The 27604-nt window shown below is 43.5% G+C and overlaps 2 protein-coding genes across 2 annotated transcripts; one reads left to right on the top strand and one right to left on the bottom strand.

The window, feature by feature from the left end:
* Nucleotides 1–191: 191 nt before the first annotated feature.
* On the top strand, nt 192–26947 carry VPS35 (VPS35 retromer complex component). Its single transcript, XM_016211437.2, has 17 exons — nt 192–231; nt 7706–7804; nt 8740–8836; nt 9414–9537; nt 10716–10898; nt 12426–12639; nt 13540–13623; nt 14040–14149; nt 16074–16170; nt 16275–16423; nt 17977–18184; nt 18502–18657; nt 21135–21257; nt 23058–23237; nt 23663–23902; nt 25228–25371; nt 25980–26947. The coding sequence occupies exons 1-17, from the start codon at nt 229–231 to the stop codon at nt 26157–26159; spliced, it is 2391 nt and encodes a 796-aa protein (XP_016066923.1). The 5' UTR covers nt 192–228; the 3' UTR covers nt 26160–26947.
* On the bottom strand, nt 5558–6227 carry LOC107535861 (CEA cell adhesion molecule 3). Its single transcript, XM_016211438.2, is given in 2 exon segments — nt 5558–5714; nt 5716–6227. Coding segments are annotated over 2 exon segments (657 nt in total). The 5' UTR covers nt 6216–6227.
* Nucleotides 26948–27604: the final 657 nt, after the last annotated feature.

The raw sequence follows: 27604 nt of genomic DNA, 5'->3' as shown, positions 1-27604 counted from the left end.
CACTGCGGAGAGACTGGCTGACGCCCCGGTCCGTCAACCCAGCGCTCTGGGCAAGGGCCAATAACTACGCGAGACTAGGGTTCCTAGCAGCAGACCAATCGAGGAGCCGCCTGCAGGTTCGAGGGCGGGGCTATGGAGGGCGGGGCTTGGAGGGGCCGTAGAGTCACCTGACCGCGGGAGGCTCCGCGCGCGGAGGGTGCTGATTGCTGCAGGTCTAGGGGAGTCGCCATGGTGAGTGCGGAGGGGCGTCGGGCCCCGGCGGACCCCTCCACCAGCCCCGGCTCGCTCCCACCGATCCGGAGCGCTGCGGGCGGAGTTGGGGCCCCGCCGCCCGGTCGAGGCCCAGCCCAGCCCGCTTTGGCCTGCGGGCTGCGGGCCAGGCCGGGGAAGGCCGCAGGCGCTCGATCCGGGCCGGGGTGGGCGGCGGCTCCTGGCCGCAGCCGTGGCTCCGAGGCGGGCGCTCCCAGGGGTGTCTCGGCCTGCAGGCGCTGAGGTCCGTGGAGGCCTGCGGCCGCCTCCGAATGCACTCGGCCACCGCCCCGCCGCGTCCAGAGCCCGAGTGCCGGGGCTCAGCGCCCGGCTGGGTCGGGGGCGTGCGGAGGGCCCGAGGCTCGGAGGTGGTATGGGGATCCGCCCAGAGGTGGCTCCCCTGCCGGCGTCCTACCTTTGTTCCCGGTAGTGTCTGCCGGCTCCACGCCCTTTCGTGCAAGAAATACCCACCGGAGTGGCTGTCACGGTGCCCTGGCCTTTCTCGGCCTCGTCGCCTCCTTGAGGGCAGTGCTGTTCAGCGATTTCTAGGGACTCGCGTACGTGAATTTCCTGGAAGGACTCGTGCTACCTGATATCTAGTAGCACCTGGTCATTGGGCACCTGGCTCTCTTGCTGGTCTCCCCAGTGACGAAATCCAAGTATTCCACAGGCTGGAAGTAGGATTCTCTCTAGCGCCTCGGTGATGGCAGCAAATCGTGGTGTGGCTGTTGGCCAGTAAACTGAAACTTCCTCAAAATGTGAGCCCTTGTGCCTGGTTTCCATAAAGGCAAGTTGTCACTTGCATTTTATTAGCGTTTCATGTCGCCTGCACCGTCTAAAGGATGTTTCTGGGTGTTGGGACACCACATGTCAGTTTTAAGATCTTACTCTTCACTCTGTGCATACAGGCTCCTGGAAGCGGGCTCCCCTTCACACGTATTAATGCCAGAGAGCAGGATTAAATGTTTGACATATACCATGTTCCCATTACATACTGCCATGCGAGGTGATTTTGCTTATTTCTCAGAACTTTTACAGTTGGGAATTGCTATAAGAACAGTGCAAAAATTTAACTATGATTTGTCTGTTTCTCCACATTTGTGGATTGACATTTATAGTGTTTTGTAACAAAAGACTTAATTGAGGATCTACTCTGCACCCCTGTTCTATGCCGGGTGAACCAGTTCAGAGCAGCAAGCCAGACACACAGTCCTGTGCTCGTGAATTTTATTGGGAAAGAAAACTTGAGGATGCTCAGCCAGTGTGGCTCAGTGGATTGAGGGTCATCTCATGCACCAAGAGGTCACTGGTTCAAATCCTGGTCTGGGCATGTGCCCGCATTGGCGACTCAATCCCCAGTAGGGGGCATGCAGGAAATAGTGGATCAGTGTTTCTCTATCATCAATGTTTCTGTCTATCTCCATATCCCTTTCTCTCTCTCTAAAAAAATCAATAAAAACATTAAAAAAAAAAAAGAAAACTTGAGTGTCTGTCTTGTCACAGTCACTGTCTCTGGCTTGGGGAAGTCACTCAGTCTTCTTTGAGTCTCAGTTTTGCATTTGAAAACTAGTGTTGGGCTCTTTGGCTCTTCCCAGCCCTAAAATTCTAGGATCCAATTCACTTCATCCAGCACGTAGTGTGCCTGTTTGTCAGGGACTGTGCACGGCATGGGAAACAGTCCTTGCTCTCAGGGACCTTAGGAGTCTAGAGGGGAGAACATGTGGGTGGAATTGAACTAATACAGTCTGAGGATTGCTGTACTAGCACCATGAACTCAGTTGTGGGGTTGTGGGAGGGTGGAGCTCTGATTGGAAAGCTGGGGAAAGACCACAGGACCTGCAGTTGGGTCTTCAGATTGTTGTCCCTCATGAAATTCCCATCCCTCATCCTTTTTCTTGCTACTCCAATTGGTATTTTGTGCCTTGTTTTCCAGTAGCACTTTCATTAACATGAAATTCTGTATACTTGTGAGATGGCTTATTTTCATTTTGCAGTTGATTTGGGTTGTTTTGTTAGGTTGTGTGTAGAGAGATTGACCAACAAATAAGTTGTTAGGATGAGTGGAGATAATTGTTTATATCTATAGGAGATACAGTAATAATGGTGACACTTATGAGGTGCTTATTGCTAAGTGCTAAGCAAGTCTTGAGCTTTGTTTGAGTCATTTCATTTATTCTTCATAACAGTGACATAAGTGTATCCCTGTTTGATAGAAGAGGAAATGAAATGGAGTTTTATGATTGATGAGTGCATGATGACCTTTGCTTTTCTCTGCACTTGCAACTGTGTAGACTTGGGAGAGCTGTTTGTCTTGGGTCTCATATGAGTGGCCTAATCACCAATGTTAATTTGATCTTGATTCTGTAGTGTTTTCATTTTTCTCTGATCTACTTAGCTGCTAAGCATAGAGTCGTTTGTAAATGGAGGACCATGTTCATGAGTGAGGAGACATTGGCTACCTGGCTGTGTTTGATGAGAACATGTTCATGTTATAAGTGTTCTTGTGCTATGCAACAGTGCCCGGGAAGGGCAACAAGACACTCCCTTAGAATACCCATTTGTATTAACTACATTATCCTGTGAGTACTATGTAAAAATACATTTCTTTATTAGAGCTTCATTCATCTCTTCATTTGTAGCCTAGTTTGTAATAAGTTGATAATTTTAAACCCAGTTGATACAAAATAGAAAAATTTTGCTAAAATTTTATTTATTTGTTATAGATCACTGAATCTAGTTAGTTCTATACAAATATTTTTGGAATTGTTTGTAACCTCTTTATAACCACAGTTTTATTTGCTGTATAAAGATAATCATTATACGTAACAGCCAAAAAGTGGAAGCAACCCAAGTGTCCATCAACAGCTGATGGATAAACAATGTGGTCTATACATATGATGGAGTATTATTCAGCCTTAGAAAGGAAGGACATTCTGATACATGCTGCAACATGGATGAACCCTGAAGATAATATGCTGAGTGAAATAGCCAGACACAAAAGGACAATCCTGTATGATTCCACTCATATGAGGTACCTAGAGAAGTCAAACTCATAGAGACAGACAGTGGAATGGTGGCTGCATCAGGTGGAGGGGACATAGAGTTTCCTTTTGGAAAGACGAAAAAATTCTGGAGGTGGATGGTGGTGATGACTGTAGACAATGTGAATGTACCTAATACCACTGAACTGTACACTTAAAAATGGTTAAAACGGCAAGTTTTGTTATATGTTTTAACATAATAAAATAGTAATTATAACATTTTCCTGAGTTGCCCATCTAAACTTAATGAAATCCATTGATTCTAATAGTTGTTAAATCTATTGCATCTAGAGGTAACAGGCCACCTCCAAACCAGAGCTTGGTCTTACTGCAGTTCTCGGAGGACTAGCCGTGATAACTAGTGAACATTAAGGTAGAACCCGCACGTGCTTGTGCAGCCTTTGCCTCTGAGACCGCCACCTCACAAGTGCTGCTGCTGTATAAACTCGTGTTCCCTTTAAGTTTAATTTCTCTTAAATTTATTATGCTCTGAAGAAGTGTGGTTATAGGGAAACTCATTTTACTAGAGTTTCCCATAGGCAAAAATAAAGAGATGCCTGGCATTGCTTATTATTCAGTTAACATTTCTCTCTCTCCAAAGTTAGACCAAGAAAGTTTTCAATTTTTTTAAATGATTCTTGTTCAGAAGTGAGTTGTATGGGGTTTTTGTTAATCTCAAAATTAAGTGTTGTTTTGATTGTTTTCAGTAATGGGACAGACTAGATTTAACTTTCATGTTTATTTGTAAGTCCTGCTTCCACCTTTCTAGCTCATTATGTAAAAGGCATTCATTCTACCTTTAATCATACATATATATATATGTATATATATATATATATATGTATATATATATATATATATATGTTTTTTTTTTTTTTCCTCCCCCACTGGTGAAGAATTTCTCTGAGTGTATTTTGAGGCAAACTGTTGACAACTTGCCCGGAAGCGAAATCACAATGGATTGAGATCATGCTCAAAGAATGGCAGTTTGGCACCTTATTTGATACATTACATTCAAAAGAGCAGAGGCCAGTGGATCACTTGAAATCCATTGGTGATAGATTAGGGAGGCAGGAGAAAGCAAAGCAGGGGTGCAGGGGTGGGGGGCTGGGGGGCATGGGGGACGAACCTCTGGGATTGGGTAAGAAGTAAAATGATAGACACACTACTTTTACTTAGGTGGGTGCAGGACAGTTAAGTCAACAATTAGCCCGGTCGGCGTGGCTCAGCAGTTGAGCCTTGACCTGGGATCCAGGCGATCGGGGTTCGATTCCCGGTCAGGGCACATGCCCGGCTTGTGGGCTTGATCAATGACTCTCTCATCATTGATGTTTCTATCTCTCTCTCCCTCTCCTTTCCTCTCTCTGAAATCAATAAAGATATATTTAAAAACAAAAAAAAACCAAAACAATTAACCAGGGGGTTTGTGGTCTCAGCTCTGTGCTTTGAGGGGTCCTGAAAAAGGGGAAAATGACTTTGTTTTTGCAAAGGCGCATTTATCAGATATGTTATCTTAGATGCCAGAAGACAACAGACAGGCTTAATTAAGGTGAAGATTAACCTTTGTCAGGGAAAATACTGTCTTAGGACCTGACTACCCACCATAAGCTGCTTTTAGTTAAAAAGTTTTAATTTCAGCCGAGAAGCAGGCCTCCCCTGAGCTTGTCAGGCTAGCAGGTGGCCTCTTTCATCCACACAGCCCTTTTCGGAAGGATTAAAAATACTAACTCAATTTCTTCATTGGTTAATAGCACTACTCACACTTTTTTTCTTTCTTGACTCTGTTCTGGCTTCATTGTATTTTCCTAGGTATTTATTCCTTTTATCTAATTTTTCAAATATTTGCAGTAAGGATGCCCCTAATGTCCTCCTATTGCCTGTTGTCTGTCACTGCTCCCCTTTTTACTCTCAACTGCTTATTGTGCCCACTCTCATTTTTTCTTAATAATTCTCCCAGAAGTTTGCTTTTTAAAGAATCATCTCTGGACTTTGTTGGTTCTAACACTAATTTAAGGAGCCAAATTTCAATGACAAGGAAGGTTGGGCTTCCTGCAGACTCCCGGATGTACCTTTTCATCAGTTGACACTGAAGGGCAGGGCTGTGACCAGGAGCCTGGAGGTGCCTCAGGAGGGAGTGAAGGGAAGGGGGGGGGGGAGGCTTCTTCTCTTTTCCCCTGATGGCAAAAGAGGTCTCCTAGTGATGGAAATGAGATGAGAAGCTTGGCATCAGTCAGCAGTGCAGTGAGCAGAATTGCATTACTTCTTTTTTACTTCTGAATAAACCGTTTCTGTGGCTGTTGGGGACAGAGAGGCTGAGGTTGGTTTCTTTGATTCCTGGCCACTGAAGGTGAGCAAAGAATATGTAACTTCAGGGACCCTCCAGTCTTTCTGATGTACAGAAAGTACACCAGGGCTGCTATCAGCCACGCCCGCCAGGACTCCAATCACGATGCCAGCGATAACCCCATCTGAGAGGCCAGGACTTTGTGGTGTTGGATCATGGTATACACAGAACTGCCCAGTTACTTGTATATGCTGAAACTCTTTGTTTGTGGCCAGTAGGGTGTAGTTTCCTGTATCCTTCAGGGTGACCTTCTGGAACAGCAGGGATCCATTGGGGTATATTGTCTCTTGACCACTGTATAAAGGTCCTGGGTGTATTTCATGAGTGTCTATTACATACGATGCAATTTGATGGCTGATGTCCATACTTTCCCCCTTGTACCAGGCATAGCCTACGAGACTCCCAGGCAGATTGTGGACTCGGAGAAGCACATCCTTCCCTTCGGCAGCATTGGGTGGCACTAATTCAACACTGAGTTGGGCAGTGGTGGGTGGGCTCCAGAAGGTTAAGAGTGAGACGGTCAGCAGGAGCCCCTGCCAGGGGACACGCCCTCTGCAGGTAGGGGCTAAGGGGGAATCCATGGTGTTTGCTGCCTGCTCTGTCCCTCCTTCTGTGAGAAGATCTTGAGGTCCAGAAATGCTCACAGGCACTTCTCTGTGGACTGGTGGGATCTGCTCTAATCATATTTTTTATTAAGGTGGGATTCACAGAACATAAAATTAACCTTTTCAAAAACAGTTTATTGGCATTTAATACATTTGTAATGTTGTACAACCACCAGCTCTGTCTAGTCCAAAACATTTTTGTTGCCCCACAAGGAAATTCCGTGGTACTCATTTAGCAGTTACTCCTCCATGCTCCCTCCTGGTAACTACCAGCTTCCTGTTTCTTTGGGCGCTTTGCCTGTTCTGGGTATTTCATACAAACGGGATCATACAATATGAGGTCTTTTGTGCCTGGTTTCTTTCACTTGGCATGTGATTTCTAGGTTCATTCACATAGCATGTGTCAACACTTCTTTCGTTTTTATGATAGAATAATAGTATATGTAAATAATGATTTACATATACTACTATTTATTCATCTGCTGATTCTTCAGTCAATTTTTATTAAATACATATCCTAAACATTTTAACACCAGCTTACCCATTCACTCATTGGACATTTATGAGCGAGCGTTCACTATGCATCAGGCAGTGTGTTGGGTCCCAAGGATGTAAAATGACTATCACTCATAATTACAAGGTGATGCATGCTGTAAACACTGTTTATGCAGCATAGAAGATACAGTGGTTAATTCTGCTTGGCAGGTAGATTTCATTCATTTTGTTGGTTTTGCCATCAGCAGGTTTTTGCTGATGGCAAAGAGTAGATATACAGGGTGGAGCAAAAGTTTAATTATTGTATTATTTTCCAGATGAACAACCATAAACCTACTTTTGCCCCACCATGTATTTTGTCCATTTTCACGGTAGATCTCTGTATTTGAAGTAGTGAGCTAGGCACTCAAGGAGAGTACTCTTTATGGTCTTCTGCAAGTCAGTACTACCAGCTATTTTATTTCTAGCGGTTTAGTCCCTTGTTACATATTGCATAAGGTAGGTAAGTGTTCCATAAACTACTTCCTTGGTCTAAGAATAGACTAAAATGCAGATGAAAAGCAGTTTAGAGAAAAACGTGCTTTTAGAGATTTGGTAGACCATGTGCCTTCACAGGAATGGGATTGGTTGATGGCTTCGTCTGGCTGGATTCAGAGTGTATCAGTGGAATGTAGGCTGCCATAAACTAACCCTCGTATTTCTTTGAGGCCAACCTGTTATGAGAATGCTCAGTCAGTCCCTGAGAGAGAATGATCCTCTGCACAGCACTCTCCTTCACCAGTGTCGTGCTAACGTTGGCAACTGGGTATGGCGCTCTGTTCAGTAGTTGTCAGACGTTGTAAGTGGGTTTGAGATGTAGCGGGGATGAGCCTCTGTGAAAGCCTTTGGACCAGGCTGAAGCTGTAGGGCCAACAGAGTTTCTAGAAGAGGGTGCTAGTGAGACATTAATGGACGTGTGTCTTACCTTTCAGCCTACAACACAGCAGTCGCCCCAGGATGAACAGGAGAAGCTCCTGGATGAGGCTGTGCAGGCCGTGAAGGTGCAGTCATTCCAGATGAAGAGATGCCTGGTAAGCGGGCGGTGTGGGAGCCCAGGCTGCATGCACCTGTGACAGGTAGTGGTGCTTAGTAAGTGTTGCTGAGCCAGTGGACCCACATGTTCTCCATTGAATTACTCCGCTTTGTTCTATCTTGAAGGCTTTTCTTCTGTCCTGAATGTATTTTTTTGTAGACACTAGACTAAAGATTATACTTACACGTACTTACTTACTTTCAAATTCTAAAAGAAATTTAGATAGTCTAGGAGATAATCTGTGTAGAAACTATGGGTTCTCAGATTAAAATTTAAGAAATGGAACCAAGTAGGCTGGTACTTCAAGTTACAAGTTGCTGATGCTGATGATCATCTCTTACCATATCTTATATTTTCTAAAGCTTAGTAATAGGCTCTGTTAACCAATTGTATCTATTGTATTGCTTTTCTTGCAAACAAACTGGCACAAAAGAAGAAAGTCTTGGAATGGAGAACATGGGTGCGCATGGAGCTTGCTATTGCTTGCTTCTGTCTCTTTCCATATGAATAGTGTTTCCTGTGTCTAAAGGAATTGTCACTTCTACATCTCTGAAGAGCTAACCTGTGGCAAAGCCATTGTCAGGATCGTGTCTTGCTTCACAAGAATCAGGATGCCAACGTCCTTGGTTGCAGGGAAAATGTGACTCCACTAGAGCTAGTTCCACAGTCACGAGGGGTTGTAAAGGTTGGAGTTTTGCTGCAAAGCTCGCAGTCCTAGACATGTAAGACTTGCTGGGCTCTGCACCTGCTGATGACGACTCATGCAGCTCTTTCTTTTCATTCGAGAGAAGACAAGGTGAAACCAAACACAAGTTTTCTGTGATTAAAATAATTTAAGTGGTGTAACAAATATTGGATGAAAGAGTTTATATAGCCAAGTTAAGTGATTATTTAAGGTAAGCATTCTCATCAATTCTGTTGGTATCTTTGTAGGACAAGAACAAGCTCATGGACGCTCTGAAGCACGCCTCTAACATGCTTGGTGAGCTCCGGACTTCTATGTTATCACCAAAGAGCTACTATGAACTTTGTATCTTTTGAATGTTGGAGAACGAACATTGTGACTATACATTTTTCTTGATAAAGCCATATTTTGTTTGTTCCTTCTTAAGTTTTTCTGGAATTATATGATCTTTATTGTCTTAAGCAGATAGTATTCCTGTTCCATGCAAATGTGCTAAGTGACAAAAAGAAAATCTTAGTATCAGAAACCCTTTTTCTGTGTCTTCACTTTTTTAAGTGGGTTTTTGTTGTATCTCAATCTTCAGACCTCCCACTGAGCTTCCCGAGCCATTAGGCAGTTGGTTCTTTGTGCTTAGATTCTGTCTGCAGGACTCTGAAAGGGAAGGGAATTCAGGGATGTGCTGATTCAAACCTGCTAGTGGTCTGTCAGGCAGGCCTGGTTTTTACTGCTTTGCCTCACCAGACGTCTTTTAAAACCCTTATTTTAAAATTTTAGCACAGCTGAAATTCTGCCTTCACTCAAACACGCTTTCTTAAAGGACTGACGCTTAAGATATCTGCCGATAGCTGAATGACTCCGACAAGTCCCAGGGTTTCGCCCAGGTTGGCTTAGCTTTATTTGAGCCCTTAACCGTGACAAAAAGATATGGCTATTTCTGATGAACTGCACTACTTGGAGGTCTACCTGACGGACGAGTTTGCCAAAGGGCGGAAGGTGGCGGATCTCTATGAACTCGTGCAGTACGCTGGGAACATCATCCCTCGGCTGTAAGTTCACCACCCGGAGGGCCCGCTCTCGGCGTTGCCCGCTGTCTGTGACATCCGCTAGAAGCCAATATTGAGGTTATTTAATTTAAAAAAAAAAAAATGTTTTTATTGATTGTTTTTTAGAGAGGAAGGGAGAGAAATAAAAAGATAGACATTGATGAGAGAGAAACATCAGTCAGCTGCCTCCTGCACCCCCGACTGGGGATAGAGCCTGCAACCTGGGCACGTGCCCTGAAGGGAATCGAACTGGGACCCCTGGGTTCATGGGTTGATGTTCAACCACTGAGCCACACCAGCTGGCAGGTTATTTAATTTCTTAACAAATAATGATTAACATTTTGGTAGATAATGATTTTTTAAAAGTTTTAGAGTGTAGCCCGGCTGGGCTTGCTCAGCAGTTGAGCTTCGACCTGGGATCCAGGCGATCAGGGTTTGATTCCCGGTCAGGGCACATGCCCAGGTTGTGGGCTCAATCCCCAGTCGGGGGCGTGCAGGAGGCAGCTGATCAATGACTCTCTCATCATTGATGTTTCTCTCTCTCTTCCTCTCCCTTCCTCTCTCTGAAATCAATAAAGACATATTTAAAAAAAAAGTTTTAGAGTGTAATCAGTTTTACTTTTTATCTAGATTATTGAGGAATTTTGGAAACAAAGAAATGGACATATTTTGTTCATTGTCTTGACTACTAGAGAAATGAATGTGGCAGTTAGTCTCCCTAATGTGTTTAAAGGTGATGTTTATGTGTGTATATTTGTATGTGTCTGTAAATCTGGGGGGTCGATGGTTATATTTTATGTCAGGTGATATTTTTTAATTGTGCAGGAGAAAACAAGGTCCCTGCCTTGTATATTTAATGTGTTTGTATTTGGTCTGCTTGGACATACAGAACCAGGTTCTTGAATATTTTATTTATTTATTACATTTTTAAAATATATGTCTTTATTGATTTCAGAAAGAGGAAGGGAGAGGGAAAGAGGGATAGAAACATCAATGATGAGTCATTGATCAGCTGCCTCCTGCACCGCCCCCCCCCCGACTGGGGATGGAACCCGCAACCCGGGCATGTGCCCTGATAGGAATCGAACTGGGACCTCTTGGTTCATGGGTTGATGCTCAACCACTGAGCCACGCCGGCTGACTTTTATTTCTAATCACATGTCTCCTAACCATTCTCCTAGTTACCTGTTGATCACGGTTGGAGTGGTATATGTCAAGTCTTTCCCTCAGTCCAGGAAGGACATTTTAAAGGATTTGGTAGAAATGTGCCGGGGTGTGCAGCACCCCCTGAGAGGTCTGTTCCTTCGGAATTACCTTCTTCAGTGTACCAGGAACATCCTGCCTGATGAGGGAGAGCCAACAGAGTAAGTGCTTTTCTTTTCTCATTGAGGTGTGCTGTTTTTGTTGTAGAGTGCATTAAAAGTATACACAGTATATAGAAGAGGATGGTATCCAGTTCTCCCATGCAGTCGGCTACTGGTGGCTTTTCCTTTTGTGGTTAGGTTCCCTCTGTGATGCAGCACCCTCAGTATTTGTGATGTGGATGGGCCCTCACGACAATGACATCGATGCTTTTCTCGTTTAATATAATTAAGAACATTTTTCCATTCCATTAAGTAGTCTTTGAAAATATGACTTTTTAAATGTGTTATGTTTTAAAAATTGTATTTTCAATGAAATGATATAGCGTGCTTAACGTTTTCTATGAGCTCTCCAGTTTTCGTACTGTTTCTTGAATTCTGTCAGTTTTTATAATTTATGGACTGGACTATTAGTTACTGTAGAATATAAGTGATTTTAATGATCTGTGCACACAAATTAGATATTAACTCCGAACCAGAACAAACAGAAGCCACTGGGAGAGAGCCCTGTCTCCTGTGTGAGCAGTACTCCAGCCTCGAATCCACTGGGCTCTTACAGAAGTGGCAGATGGGCAGTGGCTGGGGTCGCCACCTAACCAGGTGAACTGTTCATGTGACAAGCTCCCCAGGCTGAAGAACTTAATTCCTGTCTTAAAAGTTTATTCACTTACTTCTAAGATGCACAATTCAGTGGTTCCTAGTATATCTGCATCAGTTCCTTTAAAAGAAAAACTAGAAATTTTACCATGCATGTGACAAGACATTTGCATGGTATAGAAGAGGTAAAAATTTAACAGAAAGGATGTGAGGTCAGCCCGGCCGGTTTGGCTCAGTGGCTAGAGTTCGGCCCACGGACTGAAGGGCCCCGGGCTCAGTTCCGGCTGAGGGCACGCACCTCAGGGGCACGCACCTCAGGGGCACGCACCTCGGGCAGGCTCCGCCCAGCCCACGGGAGCAGGGGGCGACCAGTCGATGTGTCTCACCGATGCCTCCCCCTCTCTGAGGAGCAGCGGAGGGTAGAAAAAAAGAAAGGAGTGTGAGGATGTTTATTATGGCTCGACTCCTGGTCGAGCGCTTAACTGGGCAATCAGAAAAAACAATTTGAAAACTGAGCTCCCCATCTTAGGAGGTGTAAAAATGAGCAGGAAACACGTGCTCTCCTCTCGCCTTCACCAAGCTTGCGTTCCAATTGAAAACAAAACATTAACGATAAAATGATGTAGTTACCAGTACATTACGTCAGATTTTTTAGGCTTTTTGAATTAATGGAGTTGTCATAACAAGTCTGGTTGGTGCAGGGAAGGGGGCAGGGGTCTTTTGTCCCTTTAGACTTGTACTTTGTCCTCTCGCTGGCATTTTTTCCCCTTAGGTTTGTTCTTGAAATTGAACCCTCAGCTGGTGAGGTTGGAAGTGCCTTTTATAAAGCACGGTGTGTTAAGGAGATGAGTGCACAGAGGGGAGGCACAGAGTAGTACATTTTCCTGTGATGTGAATACTGTATGTGAAGATTTTCCAACTGTTTCTTTGCAGTGAAGAAACGACCGGCGACATCAGTGATTCCATGGATTTTGTACTACTCAACTTTGCAGAGATGAACAAGCTCTGGGTGCGAATGCAGCATCAGGGACATAGCCGAGACAGAGAGAAGAGAGAGCGGGAGAGGCAGGAGCTGAGAATTCTGGTGGGAACAAACCTGGTGCGCCTCAGTCAGCTGGAGGGTGTCAACGTGGAACGTTACAAACAGGTTTCTTTTTTTCTCTTGTCACCTTTTCTTACGTCACAGGAGTCTGATTTTTAAAATTGAAATATTTTTGTTAAATGATACTACGTTGGGAACCATTGACAATCAAAGAATCCTAAAATAAACCAAAAGATAAGTGTTGAGTGTGTGTGTGGAGTGGAAGTTTGATATTCCCAGTTTTCCTCTGTAGACGGCATTTTCGGTGTTGGGGAAAGGGATGAGCACATAAATCGGTGGAGGAGGGTACAGCAGGGAGCCCCAGACTTTCTCGAGAAGGACCGGAGAGTGAATATTTAGCCGCTCGGCCTGCACCTGCTGCGCCCTGCAGGCGTCATGTGAAGCAGTTGCAGCCCGAGTGGCAGCAGCGGGCAGGTCGGCTAGACTGGGACCCCTGGACTAGACAGCCCGGAGCAGACCCGCATATATAATCGATTATCTGTAAGGGCACAGAGGCAGCCTTTCCAACAGATGGCTCTAGAACGTGGACATAGGTGTATGCAGACAAAACCCCTATCCTGTGACCCAACGTCATACCTTGTAAAAAACTCAAAAATGGGCCAGAGACCTAAATGTAAAATCTACAACTATTAAAACTTTTAGAAGAAAACACAATGGAAGTCTTTATAACCTTGGATTAGACAGAGATTTCTTATGACACAAAAAGCGCAAAGCAGAAAAGATGAAAGATTAATGAAATGGACTTCATCTTAAGTGACTTTTACTAAATAGAAACAGGGTTTTTATTTAAAAATTCCCGTATTAAATTTTAAAGTTTAATCTAGGAATGAAGTATGGGTGAGAAAAACCTAAAATATGATACTCAAATTAATAGTCTAAATGTGCTATTAGAGAGGTGACTTAAGATTTTGAAGATAATCTTTTAACTCTTACTTTTTCTCTTAGATTGTTTTGACTGGCATATTGGAGCAAGTCGTGAATTGTAGGGATGCTTTGGCTCAAGAATACCTCATGGAGTGTATTATTCAGGTCGGTGAGAACACTTAGTTTAATTTTTTTCATACGACTCATTTTATATTTCATTAATTTTTATTGTTTTGAAAAAAACCTTGACAGAGTAGAAAACAAGCTTTCCTGGGTGCAGAATTCCTTTGTCCTACTCCTATTCCGGTCTTGTGTTTTTCTCCCCAGATGTCGTGAAGTGTAGCCTCCACTCTTTCTGGGTCTCATTAGTTTTAGCATAATTGTGGGTGTACTTTGGTTAGTGGGATAGTTCTCTCTGGGCTTATGTTTGGAGAGGCTTAAAAGTAATGCATTTTAATTGAATCCCATGACATAAGGCAACCCCCCCTCCCCCAAATGTGAACTTTAAAAACCATAGCGGTTCCAGAATCTGAACCGTGACGTGTGCTTGCTTGTATCAGACAACTCTGATTGGTTTTCAGGTGTTCCCTGACGAATTCCACCTGCAGACTTTGAACCCTTTTCTTCGGGCCTGCGCTGAGCTGCACCAGAGTGTGAACGTGAAGAACATCATCATTGCTCTGATCGACAGGTGAGCCTCCAGCGCTGGAGCGCGAGCGTGCTGGCCTCGGACACCGCATAAGACATTGTGATATCTCTGTTACGTCTTTATTGTATTAATGACTTCCATGTAATACACTATTTGGTTCTGTAATTATCAGTGTCTACTAAGTACTTGCCTGACTTGGGCATGAAAGATTAGCATTTAATTGTGCAGGAAGCATGGAAATAGTAAATATTTTTAAGCTCTGCATTTAGTGATCATTTAAAGATGTTGTTATACAGGCCCATCATTTAAATCTTACAAATCCAAAGATCACAAAAGAACAAAATGTGTTTCTTACCCGTTGGAAGCTTTTTTCCAGCGGGCACCAGTTGGACGTGGAGTCTTCTTTATCATGTAGCCACGAGATAGAGAGCAGCGATTTTCAGCCAGTGAGCCACAAGAATTGTTAACACATGCAACTCCTGAGCATTTAGCCAGGGGCACTGACCCCTTTTCCCTTAGATTGTCAAATACAACAACGACAACAGCCAGCACAGCAATAGCCGTCTGGTGGGAATGAATCAAAATTATACCTATTTTCTTGTCTGATGGGCAAAAAATATTTTTTTGATGTGCTGCAGAATTTTAGTAATTAGTTTATGTGCCATGAGACAAAAAAGGTTGAAAATCACTGATATAAATGATTCACCTATAATTCACATATATAGGTGAGTAAAAATGTTCAAGTAATTATTCTGTCATCATGTATTTTTTAAAGAAGAAATTTAAAGTCTTAATATGTTAGTAAATTTCCTTTAGGTTTAAGCCTTATTTCTGTAGCCCTTGGTCTTATGTAAAAGTATGAAACTTGGCTTTGATGTGGGTCTAACGTGTGCCCGCTGGCCAGTGTGCCAAGTGCTTGTCCAGAACATGTGTCCTGCTACGACTCACCAGCACCTAGGCAAAGGTTCATTGCTACAAATACTCCCTTTTGTTATATTCTGAACATCTTTAGATTTAAAGTCTGAGGGTTTATATAGAGAATTCTCCAAGTTATCAACTTGGTCTTGGGCATTAAGGATTGTAATTGGGCGTACTCTTAATGGAAGCTGAGAACTGTTTTCCTGGTCGGGCGGGGTCCTGTCGCTTAGCCATCCCTGTCAGTAGCGACTCCTCTGTGCGCACACAGCGTGGATCCAGTGTGGATCATGGTCATGGACAGACGTTATTTTGAATAGTTTAAGATATGGGAAATAGAAGTTAACTTCATTACTTTTAGAATTGGTTCTCAGTTTGACAGTAGTAAAAATGCAGCATCGTACAGTCGTACTCTTCATCTTTTAAAGATTATCTTTTATAATTGTGGCTGTTGAATACATTTGTCACTTAAAAATTTGTTTTAAAATATATTTTTATTGATTTCAGAGAGAGGAAGGGAGAGGGAGAGAGAAATAGAAACATCAGTGATGAGAGAGAGTCCTTGACTGGCTGCCTCCTGCACCGTCCCTGCTGGGGATCGAGTCTGCAACTCGGGCATGTGCCCTGACCCAGGAATCAGGTCTGTGACCTCTTGGTTCATGGGTTGATATGTAACCACTGAGCCACTAGTAACAAGTGGCTGCATTTGTCACTTTAATGCATTTCTATCCATATCTGCTTAATTAGGTTTCCAAGAATTTGGTATAATTGACCTATTGAAAACCCATTTTTCTGTGGTATCAAGTTTGGTATAAAGTAGGAATGTAGTGAAATAAGGTCTCATTGACAAACTGTTTAGTTAAAAGTGCTTTGAGGGAATGATCTACTATGTTCCATGTCCTTTTTAAAAACCTTTTTTAATGTTCTAATGTTCTAGAAGAAATACACATGTAGGAAATATAGAAAAGTATAAAGAATAAAATGTCATCTATGATCCTACTACCCAGATCCCTGTATCTTTTAAAACAAGGCTTCTTTTTATTATTTTCAGATTAGCTTTATTTGCTCACCGTGAAGATGGACCTGGAATCCCCGCAGATATTAAGCTCTTTGACATATTTTCACAGCAGGTGGCTACAGTAATACAGGTGTGTATGGCTTTGCTCCTAAGTTGGCAACACTGAGACTTCTCAGCTCGTGGATCCTTTCTTATCTGTTTAAAACAAATCCTATGGTTTTCTAACCATTCCAGTCTAGACAAGACATGCCTTCGGAGGATGTTGTATCTTTACAAGTCTCCCTCATCAACCTTGCTATGAAGTGCTACCCTGACCGCGTGGACTATGTTGATAAAGTTCTAGAAACAACAGTGGAAATATTTAATAAGCTCAACCTTGAACAGTAAGTCAGAGTTACATTTTTTGTAAAAACTCTTATAGGAGCCCTGGCCACGTAGCTCAGTTGGTTAGAGTGTTGTCCTGATGCACCAAGGTTACGGGTTCGATCCCCCAGTCAGGGCATATACAAGAATCAATCTATGAATGCATAAGTAAGTGGAACAGCAAGTCAGTGTTTCTCTCTCTCTCTTGCTCTCTCTCCCTTTCTAAAATCAAATCAATTAATAAAAATTAAAACAAAAAATAAAAAAACAAAGAAACAAAAACCCTCACAGGGCACATTTCTGTCCTAGATCTGTTTTTCTTTGTCCATTCCTTTTTGAAGTGTTAGCATTTGTATTGTTTTAAGCATTTGTTTGACATATTTGGTGCTAATGGGGCCAGAAAGTGGGGACTAATTATTTGGTTGTGTATGTTTGTCAAGTAGTGGCTCATGGGCCATAAGCAGCTTCAGGGACCAGTGTCTTCAGGTCAGACCCCTTTGCATAATGAATGAATTAGTTTTTAAACTGGTAGGGAGACTCTCTTGTCAGGCAGTACTTCCATGAGAAATGTTTTCTAACAGATGAGTACGTTGCGAAAAATTATGGGCATGTCTGTATTTAAGGTATGGAAATTAAGTTGGTTTGAGATAGTTTTTGTTCTGAGCTTTGGTTTTGGTCAGAGCTTCATTAGCTATGCTCTCCTGAACCTGTGGCACCCTCTAGTGGCCATTGTGGGGACTTCTGAGCCCTTTGTCTTTTCTCTGCAAGTCCCCTTCCTGCCCTGCCCTCCACTGCTTCCGAACGTGGGGTCAGGCCAGGCCCTGCTGCACGCCCTTCATAGTGTCGCCTCATGTAATCTTTCTCCTTTCCGGCTCTCTTCTAGTGGTTTAGCTGCATCACAAGATTTCTTTTTCTTTTACCTCTTTTTATTCCCCTTTTTTCTTTTGGTCTGTTCCATTATTTTGTGAACCAAAAAGCATTTCAGATCTTGAGTGGTAACAATGATGTATCTGTAGCTTCCCTTACTAAGTGAGTTTTAAAGTAAAGTTAAATAAAATAAAGAAGTAGAAATCCCACCCTCTAAAGTTCTTTAAATGCCTGCTGCTCAGTCTGCACAGAGTGGCCCGCAAGCCGCCTTCAACTTGCTGCTTTCCTGAATCACTGGCGTTGGAGGCAGAAGCAGCCGGCCATTTTCCTCCAGTTTGGTTGACTTGCTAGTTTGGCATGGAATGTTCTTCCTACTTATTTCATCATGAATCTATAGTACTTATTCACTACCACTTAAAATACTTCCCTTTAGAAAAGGAAATTCCAGACAGTCATTTTAACTCCAGCTACACAACCTGTCATTACTGTATCTCATTTTTATCAGTAGGACATTAGTAGGTGAATACGTGTGCTAAGAGAGGCGTCTGGGAAGGAGGTCATTGGAGTATTTGGGTGGTGTGATTCACTTGACCAATTTCCTTTAATGTATAAATGGAAATTTTCAAATTTTCATGAAACAAGTGCCATTTATATGTGTGGAAAGTTAGTTCTGCTCAGTGAAGGGCTGCTGCTTTTCTTTTTGCAGTATTGCCACCAGTAGTGCGGTTTCAAAGGAGCTTACCAGACTTCTGAAGATACCTGTGGACACGTACAACAATATTTTAACGGTCTTGAAGTTAAAACATTTTCACCCGCTCTTTGAGTACTTTGACTATGAGTCCAGAAAGAGCATGAGTTGTTACGTGCTTAGTAATGTTCTGGATTATAACACAGAAATTGTCTCTCAAGACCAGGTAAGAGACTATCAGCCAACATGCTATATTGTTGTAAGTAGCTTATTTATTATATAAGCTACAAAACTGGAGATGTATAAGGAAGAAATTGGAAAACAGCTGTGATGTCACCGGAAAGAGAATAGCCACTGTTGATTAACGCCTGCTGCATCTCTCTCCAGACTTTGGTGTGTGTGACTCAACATGCATATAGTTGCTTATAAAAAGAATTGTATTGTTCATACTGTTTTGTCATTTTACACAACTAGAAACACTTTTGACAGTGGCTTTTTCTACTGATGGCTTCACCCAGTGGGTTTCTTTCCCCTACGTTACAGGTGGACTCCATAATGAATCTGGTATCCACATTGATTCAGGACCAGCCAGATCAGCCCGTGGAAGACCCTGACCCAGAGGACTTTGCCGACGAGCAGAGCCTTGTGGGCAGGTTCATTCATCTGCTGCGGTCCGAGGACCCTGACCAGCAGTACTTGGTATGAGCTAACTTTTCCCTTCCCCCTGCAGAGCTCCCGGACAGTCACGGACAGACGGGTCTCCCATAGTCTAATGTTGCTTGTGGTCTTAGAAGGTTTTGAAAGAATTTCAATTGAATAAGAGATTAAGTGGAGTCCGTAGACTTTTACTTTATATAAATATATAATTATTTGTAATCTGGAGCTTATGGGGAACAAGTTGGTTGTTCGTGTTTCTTTTGAAGACTTCTTGCAGAAAAGCCTGTCTTTCTTCTTTGTTCTTTTTTTTTTTTTTAATCCTCACCTGAGGATATTTTTTCCACTGCTTTTCAGAGAGAGTGGACGGGGGAGAGAGAGAAACACCGATGGGAGAGCGACTCATCGACTGGTTGCCTCCTGGCTGGGGATTGAGCCTGCAACTGAGGCACGTGCCCTTGGCCAGAATCGAACCCTCCTGTCTGCAGGCTGATGCTCTAGCCACTGAGCCAAGCCGGCCAGGGCAAGCCTGTCTTTTCTGACTTGGGTGTCCAGTAATCATTCCATGGTCATATTTTTTTAAACTGTGTTGCTTTAAAATATAATCAATAGGTTTTTTTTTCAATTGTATTTACGTTTTCAAGTATAAGTTGTATGTGTTTGCGACATTGGAAATGTGTGAAAAGACTTCAAAATTGAAATTGCCTTTTTTTACCAAACCCTTTTCCTGGTAAAAAAAACAATGGATGAAGTTCTCTTTTTTTTGAATGTCTTTATTGATTTTAGAGAGAGGAAGGGAGAGAGAGCTAGCAACATCAGTGATGAGAGAGTCATCATTGATGGGCTGCCTCCTGCACGTCTCCTGCTGGGGATCGAGCCCGCAACCTGGGCATGTGGGGAATCGAACCTCAATCTCCTGCATCCTAGGTCGATGCTCAACCACTGAGCCACACCTGGCCATTCTCCCCTTTTTTATCATTAGTCTTAACTAAATCTCTGTGCGATCCCTGAAGCATGTTGCCTGGGTGACTGATGAGGGGGAATTTATTTTAACGACGGGTGGCACAGATGACTGCTAATTATTGTCGGCCGAGCAGTTTAACCATTGCTGGGTGCCTGAGGCTCAGTGTCAGGCTGATACCATGAACACCTTATGTGAGGCTGAGTCCTGATTTTCTCCTTGTGTGACTTCCTTTGTCACAGCTGACAGTGTGTGCTCCTTTATTTTTAAAATTTTTTATTATTTTTTTATTGATTTTGGAAGTGGGGATGGAGAGAGAAACAAATATCTATGGGGGAGAGAAACATTGATTGGCTGCCTGTTGCACTCACCCCAACCTTGTATCACCTCAGGGCGGGCTCACAACCTGGGTATGTGCCCTGACTGGAAATTGAACCCCCACTTTTTTTTGTATGGAATGACACTCTGACCAACCGAGCCTCTGGCCAGGGCCAGTCTATGCTACTTTATAGCCTGTGTGAAAGCAGCCGGCCTCTTTTGGTGCTGTGATGACCTTGACCTGGCTCAGGGATGGCCACCCTGGACCCTAGTGTGTGATGTGTGCACAGCAGCCTCCTGGTCATTTATGTTATTAACTGTTTCCCTTATGTTCCCGTGTCTCTCTCTCACACACACACATGGATGCACGCACAGATGTGCACATGCGCCTAAAGGTGTTTGCGTTTCTCATGTACCAGAGGTAGTAGGAAGTATACCTTCCACTGTGGCCAGTCGGTTATGCCCAAGTAAAGAGAGCTTTAAGGGAGGATTGTGCGCTCTGACTTCCCAGATGGGATGCGTGCTCCTCTTCCCCGTCTGCCACATCAGAGAAATTCACACACCTGAGTGTCACGCATGGTGTCAGTTCTTGTCGTGTTCCTGAAACAACCAGACATCTGTTTCCCAGTGGCTCCCTGAAAGTGTGTGTCCTTTCCCTTGACTTCAGTGTGTTACTCTTTTCCTGAATTAGGGGTCTTTGTGCCAGCAATATGCATGAAGCTGGTTTTGATCATTAGAACAGCCAACTTTTCCAAGCATGTGCCTGTGTCGGGTACTGATAGTGCTTCTCATGTGTTATTTGATTGTCCCACGACCCTAGGAGAGAGATCCTAACCCATTTTTCAAACAATAACAGCTAAGCGAAGGTAAATAATTTGCCCAGGGTCGCATAGTAGTAAGTGTCAGGACCTACTTGTAAATGGAATTCTGTCTTTAGAGCTCTTTGCCAGCACAGTGTACTTTGTACACTTGCACAGGAACGTGTGTTCAAATCACAGTCGCTCTCTGCTTTGCCTAGCTGTGCAACATCGGGCAGGTTATGCAGCCTCTCTGAACCGCAGGCTCCTGTTTGTGAGATGGGGTTCACGTGCGTCTCAAGGGTGACTGTGATGACTGCGAGATCAGAGGGGTGAAGTGCCTACCGGAAGGCCTGGCAGCAAGAGAGGACCAGAGCCTCCATTTAATCTTAGATGATTAATCGTAGTGCAGAAATGATTAATGGTTTTGGGGTTTTTTTGGTCAGATTTTAAACACGGCACGAAAACATTTTGGAGCTGGCGGGAACCAGCGGATCCGCTTCACGCTGCCGCCCCTGGTGTTCGCGGCCTACCAGCTGGCCTTTCGCTACAAGCGGAATTCTAAAGCGGTATGTCACTGCCCTTCCTCCTTTGTCCCACTCTGTGTGTGCTTTAGTTTATTATAGGACATTTCAGACATACACAAAAATAGACACTGGTGTTGTAAAGCCCCGTTTTCAATAGCACTCAATTCACTGCTCACCCTGTGTTCAGCGTCCCTAACAGTGATGTTGGTAGATTATATACTGGCTGAGGGATCATGTGTAAACATTTAGAAATGAAAGATTCCACCAGTTTAAATGTATGCTTGGAGTTTCCCTGTGTTTAACGATCACTTGTGAGACATGATAAGTCTGTTACGCCGTTGGCTCAGAATGCTTCCGCTTTTCCAGAGAGGTTGTATTTCGTAGACTCTGAAGCACAGCTGTCTCGTGGTGAGGGCTCCGGTGAGGCTTGCGGGGGAAGGATGGCCCGGGCCAGCTGTGCCCGGTGGAGGGCTGGCGCTGCATCCTCACCTCTCCGGAAGCCTGCCATTGAATCACTTTTGAGTCATACCCATTGTTTATGAGCTTATTCCTTTACCACAGGATTACGGCTTAAGTCTTCATGTAGTTTTGTAGAAAACTCCTCAGCCCAAGTACCTGGACAGCCAGGTTTATGCTAAGGAAAAAACCTCAGTAAACTTAATTTTCTACTAATGGGGAAGCAAGATTTATTCAGCTGACTACCAGCAAGGCCTAGCAGCTTTTGGTCAGTTTTTGTTAGGCCAGCCTCTGTCATTCAGTTCCTGTGCAGCATCTGTGGATAGATATCCGTGAACGTGCTCATAACATGGCAGCTGGCGTTGCTCACTGTGCTTACGCTGTGCCTGGACCGTGTGCCTGGATTACTGCAGAGTCCTCGGCACAAGTCTGAGACTGTCATTCTCTTTTAAAAATGAAAAGAACTGATTGCTTTAATGAGAAATTTGGATGGCCAAACATGGATAAAATATTTAACCTCACTAGTAAATACACAATGAACCTTTTTAGAAATCAGGCTGGTAAAGAGAAAAAGATAAAGCTCGGTGATGGCAATGGTGTGGTGAGTTCATTCCCATTTAGTGACAGGGATGCGGATTGCCGCCATCTTCCTAGGAAACTGGCAATCTGTAACTAGAACCTCAGGAGGTCCAGTAAACACACATCTAAGAAATTATACTAAGGAAATAATCAGGGATTGAGTAAAGTTTGTGTACACAAATCATTCATCATGGTGGTATAGATCCCAAAGGGGAATAGTTAAGTCCATTATGCCACGTCCAGTTTGTGGAATATATTCTAGTGATTGCAGTGATTTTAATAAATTTAGTATTATGAGGAAAATTGTTATGACAAAATAAGTAAAAGAAAAGAAGTTGAATACAAATTATGTGCAGCCTGAGCCCAGTTTAACTGTGTGTGTTTGCTGCTGCAAAGCAGAACACAGCCGCCCACAGATCCCAGTTACGGCATGTCTGCAGAAAGAGGAAGGAAGACCTTCACACCACTGTTGTCAGTGATTATTGCTGGTGGTAGATTTAGGGACGGTTTTAATTTTTAAAATTCTATTTTTGTTTATTTTTCTAATTCTGTCCAGTTTGGGAATGTGTTGTTTTTCTGATGAGAAAGACAAAATACCTAATATATGAAGATTGTATAGCTGGTCAGCTCCAATAGCTGTTTTGAGAAGATACCTGGTTTGAGTCGCTGTGTGCTTCATGACTGAGAAGAAAGATAACAGGAAAACTGGGCTCCACTTGCTTGCTTTCTGTTTGTTGTATAAAATAAGTGTTCTTGAGCACATTAATCTTGAAAACTTGGGTAATTGAACACTCTTTCTTGTTGTAGGATGACAAATGGGAAAAGAAGTGCCAGAAGATCTTTTCCTTTGCTCACCAGACTATCAGTGCTCTGATCAAGGCAGAGCTGGCGGAGTTACCCCTACGACTTTTTCTTCAGGGGGCGTTAGCTGCTGGAGAAATCGGCTTTGAAAATCACGAGACAGTAGCATATGAATTTATGTCTCAGGTGAAGATCTATCCCCCTCTGGGTTCAGTTGCCTGTCTGTTCTGGCGGCAGTGCACGGGGCTTTACTTCTCTCTGAATTTCCAGCTACTTCTTAGTACTACAATCAGATTGACTAGTTTGGTGATGGAAAATTGATCAGTTACTGGGTGCTACTGAGATCTGAGATTTCCAAGTGGGTCATGGTAAAACTTTTCGTGGAGAAATTTCCTTTGTTAGTTCAGTTAGGGAACCTGCGTTAAGCAAAAGTTAAGCTGGTCACCATCCTCACTGTATTGCAGCGCCTGGTGCCCTCCAGAGGGCCCACATGCTCTGATCTGAGGGGCTGCAGAAGGCCTCACCAGTGGGGTTTGGTGGGAACTGCTTTGGAGGAAAATGCTCAGGTGGATGATTGGTGCCTAAAGGTCCCTCTGCCCTGTGTCCACCAGGCGTTTTCTCTGTACGAGGATGAGATCAGTGATTCCAAAGCCCAGCTGGCAGCCATCACGTTGATCATCGGGACTTTTGAAAGGATGAAGTGCTTCAGCGAAGAGAACCACGAGCCCCTGCGGACTCAGTGTGCTCTTGCCGCATCCAAACTCCTCAAGAAGCCCGACCAGGGCCGAGCTGTGAGCACCTGTGCCCATCTCTTCTGGTCGGGCAGGAACACAGACAAAAATGGGGAGGAGGTAAGGGAGAGGCTGAGCGTGAGCAGACCACAGGAGAGGGGTCGTTAGTGGGGTGGCTGCCAGGGCTGGTGCCCTGCAGGTGAGGCATTGGGAGTGCTTGCAGACCTCAGGAAGAACAATGTTTTGTTAAATGAAAAGGAAAGTAGTGAATAGAGTCACATCGTGGAGGGAAGCCTCCACTTTGAGGCTGTTGTACAGCAAGTTTATACCACTGCTGTTAGCACATGTACACAGGCAGGCAGGCCTGTGAGTGCATGTTCTTCACTGTGCCCCGCAGACACTGCTTGTGCAGAGAAGGTGTGAGCCAACCCTGCAGCAGGAAGCCTCGGCACCGTTTCCCACAGCATGTGCTCACTTTGTGTCTGTCAGGTTGCTGAGTCTCACAGTGTTTCACACTTTGTCATTATCATCACTTGGGGCCATCTGTGACCCGTGATCTGTGATGTTGCTGCTGTCATGGTTTTGGGTACCATGAACTGCACCCATGTAAGGTGGCAACATAGTCGCTGCGTTGACTGCTCCACCAACCAACCATTCCCCACCCTCTCTCCTGCTCCTCGGGCCTTCCTATTACACAATTAATGGACTGCAGTGTAGGGTAAACATAACTTATTTGTGCACAGTAAACCAAAAAATGTGTGTGACTTGTTTTATTTCAATACTCACTTTATTGTGGTGGTCTGGCACCAAACCTGCAGTATCTCCGAGGTATGCCTGTATATAAACATACAAAACAAATAACGTATTTGCTTTAAAATACAGCTGTGTACTTTAAAAATAAAGAATTAAGTTCATTGTGTTTCTTTAAAATGGGTGGGGAACCTTTTTTCTGCCAAGGGCCATTTGGCTATATTTTTTTAAATATATCTTTATTGATTTCAGAGAGAGGAAAGGAGAGGGAGAGAGAGAGACAGAAACATCAATGATGAAAGAGTCATTGATCGAGCCCGAAACCAGGCATGTGCCCTGACCGGGAATCGAACCTTGATCGCCTGGATCCTAGGCCGACTCTCAACCGCTGAGCCACGCCGGGCCGGGCCATTTGGATATTTCTAACATCATTTTGAGAGCCATACAAAATTATCAACTTAAAAATTAGCATGCTATAGTTGGTCATACATTTAATTAACTCACCCCTAATGTGATGGCTGGAACTGCTTCTTTTTGGTGAGGCCTTGGCAGGGCCAGACCAAATGATTTCGTGGACAGGACATTCCCCACCCCTGCTTAAAACGTGAAAGAGGCACTGTAGTGGTGTTTATCTCCCTGTGTGGGCTGGGACATTGTGATCTGTTGATGTCTTTACCTCCCCTCCCCCCTTCTAGCTGCATGGAGGCAAGAGGGTAATGGAATGCCTGAAGAAAGCTCTAAAAATAGCAAATCAGTGCATGGACCCCTCGCTACAAGTGCAACTTTTTATAGAAATTTTGAACAGATACATCTATTTTTATGAAAAGGAGAATGATGCGGTAAGTGAAGTGAACGATTTCTCTTCCTACTCTTAGGTTTGATACATACAAAAATGTATCATTCTGATATTTTCTCTTGTTTACAAGGGTCAGAGTTGGGAGACTCCACCTACTGGTCTCCGATTCTCCAAAGTCCTCTTCTCTGTGTAGGTGCATCTCTAACGGAAGAGCTCATCATGTGCAAGGAGATTCTCGATCTCGTTTGCTTAGGAATGTTTTATAAAAACAGTCACTGTCTGTTTAAAACACAATAATTTATGCTAAACGGTAGGCTGATTTGTCATGCACAATTTTAGAATAATTCCTAAAGAAAGAATTGAGCATTCTGCGTCTAGCAGTATAGTGGTGGTCAAGATTTGTAGGTTAAATACGATTTTGCTCTTGTTCTCTTACTGGTTCATGATGCTCTGTATTTTTTATTAACTTTTTCTTGAATGAATAGCCAATAGTTGTTGCTTAAACCAGGAACCCTTTTCTCATCTCTTTTTTCTCATAATTATTCTGGTCACTGGTGAGAGTAGCACAAGCTCCTCAGAATCTTTTTATTAAATTACCTTTAATCCTTGTGGTACACTCTGGATCGTCAACTTGTACGTACTCTTTTTTAGGTCACGATTCAGGTTTTGAACCAGCTTATCCAGAAGATCCGAGAAGACCTCCCCAATCTCGAGTCCAGTGAAGAAACAGAGCAGATTAACAAACATTTCCATAACACGCTGGAGCACCTGCGCTTGAGGCGGGAGTCCCCTGAATCGGAGGGGCCCATTTATGAAGGCCTTGTCCTGTAAAGGGAACAGGCCCACCATGCTCCTTTCCACATACATCCAGAGGGTTATTACACTAGGTCTCCCTTCCATAGATTGTGCCTTTCAGAAATGCTGAGGTAGGTTTCCCGTTTCTTACCTGTGATGTGTTTGACCCAGCACCTCCGGACACTCGCCTTCAAGACCTTAATAAAGTTACTCACTTCATAAGTGTTCAGGTCGTCTGCTCACCCAAAGTAGCATGATTGACTTGCTATTTAAAATTCCTGTGATCTGTAAAAAACAAACAAAACAAATACTTAAAAAACACTTCTCGTGGATACTGATGAAGCTCTCCTTCCTTTCTTCCTATTCTGTTTCATTGTTGATTGTGTAATTTCCTCATTACTTGGGAGTACTAACCTGGGAGTGTCTGTCTCTTTGTTCTCTAGTCCAATTTGAGGTTAATTTAGACGAAAGGAATACTGTAAGTGAAATTCAGCTTGGGCTTTTCCCTAAATGCAAGATAAGGCCATGTATAATATTTTCCCTAAAACTAGAATATATTAATGCATGTTTGAGAACTTTAAAGCACCATGGTCAAAACCAGAAGCTATATTTTGCATATTTGGACTCAGCCATCCATTAAGAACCTATGTTGTCCTCTTGACATATTTATCAAAATAATTTTGTTCTAAATAGTATAAAATGGAAAATTTGTGATCTATATAATTTATGTATAACCTTCATTATTGTAAATTTAGGGGGAGATGCATCATACCATTATCCCAATTTTTTTTTTTCCACCAGTGAAAATAAAGTTGCTATTAACATTTTGGACTCTTCCTTTCCAACTTGACTCATAAAAGGAACTAGTAGAATGCCTGTAGAGTGGAGTTGCTTTCCCTGTAAGAAGCCTATGCAGCCTTGCTGTCACCACCAGGCTCTTGGCTCATCACACCTGGTGTCCTGGTGGCCTCTGCTGTCGCTGGCCTCATCATGGCCTGGCAGAGGCCTTTAGGGCTGGTTCTGGAGTTTGGCTGGCTTCTAATGCTGGCTGTGCTGAGTTAAATTGGGTGTTACGTTTTTATTTTTATTAATTTTAACCTATCTTCTTGGTGACCCTGTTTTCTCTTCTGTAAAATGGGAATAGTAGTATTTCTGGTCTCATAGGATGGTTTTTGAAGATTGAATGAGATCATGCAGGTAAAGCATACAGGAAGTGCCTTGCACACATGTCTAATGTTAGCTATTACTGGAGGTTAAGGTTGCCTTTGATAAATATAGACAAAATATACCTCTAGAAGTTTAATTGACATTCTTTCAAAATGTCGTGTGTCTGTGTAGTGAATGAAAGAGAGGAAAGGTAGAGGCTGATGTTTTGTGGTGAAAGGTTCGGAGCCTCCGAGGCCAATAGACTCTTCCAACTGAAGATGAGAGGGAAGCGGCTTGGCCAGGGTGGTACCGCTAGTCATGGCGCAAGGAAGTCG

The sequence above is a fragment of the Miniopterus natalensis genome, chromosome 18 (genome assembly GCF_054644295.1).
Source record: "Miniopterus natalensis isolate mMinNat1 chromosome 18, mMinNat1.hap1, whole genome shotgun sequence".
NCBI lineage: Eukaryota > Metazoa > Chordata > Mammalia > Chiroptera > Miniopteridae > Miniopterus > Miniopterus natalensis.
Note: the sequence above shows the minus strand (reverse complement) of the source record. Positions and strands in the feature narration are given on the sequence as shown.